Source organism: Gossypium raimondii, chromosome 5, assembly GCF_025698545.1.
Source record: "Gossypium raimondii isolate GPD5lz chromosome 5, ASM2569854v1, whole genome shotgun sequence".
Taxonomy (NCBI): domain Eukaryota; kingdom Viridiplantae; phylum Streptophyta; class Magnoliopsida; order Malvales; family Malvaceae; genus Gossypium; species Gossypium raimondii.
This window is the reverse complement of record NC_068569.1, coordinates 49,778,481-49,786,314: the sequence shown is the minus strand read 5'-3', so window position 1 is coordinate 49,786,314 and position 7,834 is coordinate 49,778,481. Positions and strand designations below refer to the sequence as shown.

At 30.7% G+C, this 7,834-nt stretch overlaps 1 protein-coding gene across 6 annotated transcripts; it reads left to right on the top strand.

Moving 5' to 3' along the window:
- Nucleotides 1-2,389: 2,389 nt before the first annotated feature.
- LOC105766340 (axial regulator YABBY 5) lies at nt 2,390-6,787 on the top strand. 6 transcript variants are annotated; one of them, XM_012585753.2, is made up of 9 exons: nt 2,645-2,757; nt 2,946-3,038; nt 3,266-3,435; nt 3,890-4,009; nt 5,278-5,404; nt 5,500-5,548; nt 5,653-5,728; nt 5,869-5,937; nt 6,493-6,787. In XM_012585753.2, the coding sequence occupies exons 3-9, from the start codon at nt 3,364-3,366 to the stop codon at nt 6,526-6,528; spliced, it is 549 nt and encodes a 182-aa protein (XP_012441207.1). In that variant the 5' UTR covers nt 2,645-2,757; nt 2,946-3,038; nt 3,266-3,363; the 3' UTR covers nt 6,529-6,787. The 6 variants fall into 6 exon arrangements, with proteins under 6 accessions (XP_012441202.1, XP_012441205.1, XP_012441200.1 ...); XM_012585748.2 differs by lacking the exons at nt 2,645-2,757; nt 3,266-3,435 and adding an exon at nt 2,390-2,541; XM_012585751.2 differs by lacking the exon at nt 3,266-3,435 and having other exon boundaries at nt 2,607-2,649.
- The last annotated feature ends 1,047 nt before the right edge of the window (nt 6,788-7,834 follow it).

Genomic DNA, 7,834 nt, shown 5'->3' with positions numbered 1-7,834 from the left:
TGTTAAGTGTTATAGTTGAGCTTTGTAAAAGGTAGAAAATTCTAGTTAAGCCACAAAAAATAGAGGGAAGGTTTTATCTTAGCTTTGTGAAAAAAAATAAGGATTGTAAAGGTTATACATTTTCCTTGAAATGTAATAATTCAAGTATAATGAATTGAGAAATCCTTAGTTAGGGTATAACAAGGTAATGGAGGTAGACAATTGGGGTCGAATCACTAAAAACCGAATTGCCCAAACTTTTATTCCCTTTCCTTGTCATTTAGAATATTTTGTAAAAAATTTTAAATTATCAATTTGTTGCGTCATGAAACTAACTAAAAATTTGACTAGGGTAAGTGCACCTATCAATTAATAGTATAGCTACGATAAGCAAATATATCGTTCCCACAAAGACTAAAAGTACTAGTAATTACCTTTTTTATTATAATTAACCAAATAATTTGAGTGATTGATTAAAAACTAAATTAAGTAAATTAATTAACTAACAAAAATGACAAAAAAAAAAACAAATCACGAAAATAATCGAGTAACAATCGAGCAACACAATACCCAGGAAAGAATTCACCTAGATTTCATCTGTCACTATCAATCTAAATTACGCAATTTCCTTACTTAGTAACTTGATCTGTAGAAATCTCAAAATTATGTAAATATCTCTTTCGAGCATAAGAGCAATTGACTCTGGGTTGATTAATTGAAATTTGTTTCTAATTAACATCCCTATTATCACATTAACTCGTGTTATTGATTCTCCTATTAGATTTGACTCTAATCCAGCAGATTTATGTCATCCTATTTCTAGGATTGCATGCAACTCCACTTAACTATGCAAGATCTACTCTTAAACAAAGGCTATTCAACCACCAATTTAAGTACATCGAACATGGATTAATAATCTAGAAATATCAAACCAAGAATTAAGCACACATCATTAAGAACAAGAACCTAAATATTTATTGCGTAAAATAAAAATCAAACGAAAAATCCATCATAGGTTTCTTCTCCTCTAGGTATTTAGAAAATTAGTTCATGCTTGAAAATGAAAACATCCAAAACACAGTACAGCCGCAAGAAATAAAGAAACTCATGATAACTTCCTAAGAAATCAACTGAGAATCTTCAATTTTGATGGAAATCTACTTCAAAGTCAGTTTCAATGGTGTTTTTCGAGTTGCTTTCTTGAATATTCTCTGCCGGCCCACTCCTATCTTCTTCTTTTTGTCATATATATGTCTTAGAATACCCAAAAACCTAAAAATCATGATTTTTCGCAATTCAGTGCGTAATTTCATCCATGTGCGTCACATGGCCATGTAGTTTGGTCGTGTGGAATGGTTCAGCCCGTGTGGGTTACACAGCCGTGTGGTTTGGTTGTGTGGCTTCTATAGCTTGTTCTGATGCTCCGATTTTCACTCGTTTTTCGCTCTTTTTGCTCCCAACTGCTCTATTGAGCATTAAACATGAATTTAAAGGATTATGAGTATAAAATTTACAATTAACATCGGATAATCTCCCCGAAAATGCATTAAGAATGAGGTTAAAATATGTTACTTTTAGCACTTAATTATCACAATTCACCCTTCTTGGTATTTTCAAGCCTAACTTCTTGGTTGATCAGTGTTCATTGTCAGGTTGATTTGTTGATGACAGAGCTAGGAAGAAAATTTCAGCTATTTGATCAAGTTGATACATCTTTTTTGAGATTATTCTGTAAACATTACATTTTTACATTAATTTATAGTAATTTATTTATCATTTGTACTATATTTTATATTTTTGTATTTTTAGATTTTGATTAATAATAATATTTAAAAGAAAAAAAAAACATCTCCCATTAAGTTAACCATTGGCCACCCAAAGTCTCTCTCTCCTACTAATGATTCTCAGACATTAACTATGCTTCCTTTTATTCACTCTTTAATCATGTAAAGTCCAGAGAGTGTAAACGCTGAGTGTATAAACATCGGGATCGAAAATGACAGATGAAAGCACATTAACCCAAGCTCAGTAACCAAATCATCTTTCCCTCCACCACTACATGTAATTTGCTGTATCCAACAATTCTCCATACTTTGACTACAAAAGTTGCTTTCTTCATTTGCTTTACCATCTATGCATATTATGCTCTAATTTTTTAGATTGCAGTTAATGAGAAAGGGGGGAAAATATCTAAAACATTCCTCACGGTGGCTTAGTTCTTATCCACTTACAACAGGGTCCATTGGTATTCAATCAATCCCTTGTATAGGGCACTTAGAAACACTTTATATTCTCGAATAAAGTTTCCTTGTCCCCTAAATATTACAAATTTGCATGTGTGTGTGAATATGTCTATGAACCCAAACCGAGTAACCCCCGCAATTTAGTCAAGACTATGGCATTACTCAAGTAAACCACATTCATTCTTTCATATATCACTATATATAGAAAGCAATAATTACCAATGAAATATCTCCTTCAATATATTGTTTTTGAAGAAGGGAAAATATAGAAAGGTTCTGTAGTTTGTTTTAGCAAACAAACATCAATCATCTTTCAATTGTAAGTTGATGTTACCTTCAAAACCTTTCCCTTTCCTTTTGTCTAACCCTAGTCCCATATTGTTTTGTCCATTTCCTCCAAGGACCCATCTCTACCTCTTTCTTGAGAGTGAGTGACTGTATGTGTTTGAAAATATTACTGAGTGAGAGAGAGAGAATGCACTCTTTTTTGTTTTCTGGTGCCTGCCATGGCACTACAAATCCCACGTTTTTCTCTGTCTGCTTCTGCCTTCTTTACAGAGATAGTTGCTTGAATTTCCCTTTTTTCATTTTCTTAGTTCATAATTATTGTGCTTTGCTGTTTGATCATAAATATGTACTTTGGATATAGTATTTCCTTGCAAGAGTTTTTGTGTGTCTTTGTTTTGTTGCTCTCTTCATCACTGTTCTCTTTATTTTCTTCAGCTTAAGCAAAATACAAGAATGTCAAGCCTCAACAATTCTGCACCAGAACAACTGTGCTACATCCCTTGCAACCTTTGCAACATCATTCTTGCGGTATGTAGTTTTGATCCATAGTTCCATACCCTATTTTATCTATTTTTTTCCTTCTATATTTATATGCTTAATGTTGAAGACAGATTTTATCACTTTCTTGGGTGTATTTTTAAAATTTATTCTAGGGTCTTCTGGTAATGAAGTCAGGTCACCATCCTAAGACTTCTTTTTCTTATTTGTTTGCAGGAAAGTCATAAATTCTCTTTGATTTTTTTTTTCTTTTGCAGATCTTACCCTTAGAGAGAAGTTGTTAAATATGGGATATTGAATTTTGTAGAAGATAAAAACAAGCTTGTGATGATATATATACACATAGTATGAATGAATGAATAAAGATGACATTTCCAGCATATTTTCCACTGATTACCTCAACCTTTTCCTCATTAAAATACTGCAGGTACCTGCCTTGAGTTTTTTTTTTCTTTTGCAAAAGCTTCTTTTTTTAGACTGATAATGGAAAATGAAAGGGACTACCTCAGTTGTCTTCCTCAAAAACCCCATTTCTTGTACATAAAGTGTTCTTGAACAATGTGAAAGATCAAGGATTGTTAAGTGTTGACTACCCAAAAAAAAGAAAATAAAAAAAAACAAATCCCTAGATTTTGTACCATTTGTGATCTCAAACAAAAGCTTTATATACTTCCAAAAACCCTTTACCTTTATGCAAAGATCCCAAGTTATTTAATTTTATAATATTTCATCTCTTTTGCTTCCTTTGAAAGATCATAAAACTTTGTATAAGCTATTGTTCTTAAAAACCGTATTAAGATTTAATGAAAACCCTAAATTTTAACAAGCAAATTATGTTCATGTAAAAGGATTTTTTTTTACGAGACAAATGGTTTTGGCAGGTGAATGTTCCCTGCAGCTGCTTGTTTGAAACTGTGACAGTTCGATGTGGGCAGTGCACCAATCTGTGTTCAATAAACATGGCAGCTTCCTTTCAATCCAGAGCTGGAAAAGAGATCCAGGTGATGACCATAATTTGGTTTTAAAGAAAATATTTTACCCTTTTTTTTCTATCTTTTTCTTTTCTTGGAGATCTAGCTAGGGTTTCTGGGATTTTGTCTATTTCTAAGAAAAAATCCAGTAAATTTTCATAGGGGCTTGAAATTTAGGGTTTTAAGCCTCATTTCTTCAAACCTATTTGATAATGAAAGTATCATTTTTTCTCATAACCCTAGGAACTGCTCTAATTACCTGCAAATTTAGAACCTAATTCTTAAAAGCTTTGTTAAAAGCCAGTATATGGTTGGTTATTTAGGGCAAACTGAGTGTTTTTAGAGTTTTTTTTCACATTTAATATTCATTGAGCCGCAATTTGTAAAAGATTTAACCTTGATTTTGATTGACTTGAATTTTAGGGTTTATAGGCTTTCAGTCGCTATTCACTCGTTTTCTTAAATTTTGTCTTCTACTACACTAAATTTCAAAGCCTTAGTTCTTTTAGATTCCAAGAAGCTTTCTTCCTTTTTTTTTTTCTAAAAAAGAGGCATCTTCTTTATTTTATTGATTAAGTCACTTCAATTTTGTTTTTTTCCTTTGTTTTGCTTCTTCCTTTTTCCTTATTTTATGGGGAAAATAGATATAAACACAGTCTTTGGGAATAGTAAAGTAAATTTATAATGCTAACTTCAAATCCATTAATAAAGTATTTCAGTACTTATACTTTAAATATTTATTTTGTTTATACATCTATATGTATTATCTAGTCCATGAGTTTAGATATTACAACATTTTACCAATAGAAATTGAAATATCTTGTTATGTAAAGACAGGTTTGTCCACATTTAACAAATAAAACCAAGAAATAAATCATATTGTGATTCCAAAACCTCACTAAATGAGCATAAAAATACCCATAATCTTTTTAATTTTCAACTAATTCCACATATAGGTACAATGATGATAAAATGATAAAATTTCTTTTTACACTTGATGTTCGAGTTTATTAGGATTTAGTTACTTGGCTAGCTCAATAATATGTTGTTATGGTCTCAAGTTATAGATCGTGTCACTTAATCACCGAAAGGAAATCATTTACCTTAAATTTGTTACTTCTTATTAAATAAAGTTAGGTAGGTTAATTTGTTTGGATAAAAAGCAAGACTTTAAATAAAGAAAGACTGCTAATACCAGAAATAAGCTAACATCTCTCTAAAGAAGTAATAATTAAGGTCTTCAATGCCAGGATATAGAGTTAATTGATGGATGTTTGGTGTAATGAAAAATGTTTTAGGTGCCTAACTACACATCATCGGAGTATAGAATTGAGTTAGGGTCTTCTTCTTCCAAAGGCAAGAACAAGTTACCAAAGCGACCAAGAATTATGAATACTACCACTCAAGAAAGGGTTGTGAACCGACGTGAGTAGCCAATCTTTACCCTACATTTTTTGTTATTATTCTTTTTTTATATACTAAATTTTTATGGACTGTTTATTTTTCCTTTTCTTTTTCAGCTCCTGACAAGAGGCATAGGGCACCTTCATTGTACAATCAGTTCATCAAGTAATTATAAACATAGTTACTGTAATTTGATTATTATAACTATTTTTCATGGATTCTTTTTAATGGTTTGAGAACAATAAAAATGGGGTTTTCTTTTTATATAGAGAGGAGATTCAAAGGATCAAGCTGAACAATCCTGATATCAGTCATAGGGAGGCATTTAGCACTGCTGCCAAAAATGTAAGTCTAACACAGTCATTTCACCATCAAAATCTTTTAAGGCAATGATCAAATGAATCTCACATTCATTCAATCAAATAATATGAACCATTAATGGACTTTGCTTATGTTGTTATATTGGGGTCCTGGACTAAATATAGTGGGCACGCTTCCCTCACATTCATTTTGGACTGATGTTGGAGACTGCTACTCAACCTAAGCTGAATGATGTAAGTAATGATTTCATTTTCAAAGTATATAATTATGTTTTCAACTTCACTTTTTTTTTCTTGTTGATGCATGAAAGGAATTGATCTCATATGTTTTGGAAAAAGGGGAGGGAAGGGCTCAATTCCATGCCTAATGTAGTAAAGTTTACTTGAATGCTGCCTGCTTTGTTTACCAGTATTTGCTTTGGTATTCCTTTAAAATTTTAGAAAATTAGTTAATTGCTGACGTGTCATTCACATAACAATCCATGTATATGCCATATCAACAAAGTTAACAACCGTTAACTTTTGCATCCATTTTAAGATGATTTGACAAAAAAATATAAGTTTAAGGGCTAAAAATCTGATAAATTAAAAGGAGGGCTAAAATGGTTGTTTTTGTAAAGTTAGAAGGCCAAATAAATCAATATGCCTATAATAAGTTATTCTAAATTATATTTGCCAAGTAATGCTTTAACTATTTTCTAATGTCAACAAAATTGTTGTTTAGAAGATGAGCATGAGCTACCTCAAGATTGACCATTTTTGTTCTTTTTCTTCAATGATGCTGTGCAGGACTCGACTGAGCATTTCCAGCAGCTCCTTAAGTGAAAATGGATATTCATGTTCGACCATCGTGATATATATATATGTATGTGTGTGTTGTTTGGAGTGAAAGGCTTTCACTATTAGAAGACTGAATGAACTTAAATTTGTTTGTCTAATTAGGGTTTGAATAGCTTACTTTTATTCACCAGTTATTTTTTTTATGTAATGCTTGAAGTTATTAAGTATTGACTTTAACAAGGAAAATGAAATCAAACTTCCCCTAACACAAAGCATAAGCTTTGCAGTAAGGGAAGATTGGACATAGGAGAAGCTAATTTATGATAACTAGATCTGTTTACAGGACGAGTCATTCGTTCATATCTAAAGATCCGTTCGAAAATGGGAGGGTTTAAATAAAATTATGAAGCTCAAAAAATGGGTTTGGGTAAAATTTAAGGCTTGTTTTCTATATGAGTTAGACATTTCAATGGTACTTCAGTCTTTTTCATTTATAAAAAAAACCAATAAAAATATGCATATTGTGGGATTCAGACCCACGTTGATGATATCAGTAAAACTTTTAATTTATCACTCAACTAAAATATTATTTTAATATTTTAATATATTTTTTATTTTATTATGCATACTCTTTTACCTCTATTAATTTTATATCTATCTATACTATTATTTAAGTATTTTACTGACTTGGTGTCACCCTCAACCGGGCTACCAACTCAGTTGTTAAATTACAAAAATGCCCTCCCATAATTAAAATAAGTCATATATTATTCGAGGATATTTTAGTCTTTTTTGAATCTACTTTGATTCTATCAATAAAACCTTTAATTTACCACTCAACTAAAGGATTATTTTGATATTTTTACACATTTTTTATTTTATTATGCATACTCTATTACCTCCATTATTTATATATCTATCTATAATTCTATATTATTCATTAAGCACCTAAATGAGTTGGTGTCACCCTCAGCCGGGTCACCAACACGATAAAAAATTTATTGAAACGTCCTGCCGTACTTAAAAAAAGTTATATTATTCAAGGTATTTTAGTCTTTTCGTTTTAACAAAAATCAATTAAAATACACATATGATGTGATTTGAATCGTCACCAATTAAATTATTAAAACCTTAAATTCATTACTCAACCAAATTTTCATTTAAATATATTTTATATACTTTTGTTTTAATATACTCAATTTATTATCTACATTGGTTGTATAACTAGTTTCAAATATGTTTCATTATTTATTGTATGTTATTTTTAAACAAGCATCTATGTTTTAAATCTATGGTTTTCACACGCATACGCATGTGATAAAATTTCTAGCATGTATTAATAATATTTTTA

What these genes read in the sequence shown, in the direction of transcription:
- LOC105766340 (XM_012585746.2), top strand. Translation starts at nt 2,662, where the DNA reads ATGTGTTTGAAAATATTACTGAGTGAGAGAGAGAGAATGCACTCTTTT. An exon ending in TTTGCAACATCATTCTTGCG is followed by an intron (nt 3,039 to 3,889) that starts GTATGTAGTTTT and finishes TGGTTTTGGCAG; the next exon opens with GTGAATGTTCCCTGCAGCTG. An exon ending in CTCAACCTAAGCTGAATGAT is followed by an intron (nt 5,938 to 6,492) that starts GTAAGTAATGAT and finishes GATGCTGTGCAG; the next exon opens with GACTCGACTGAGCATTTCCA.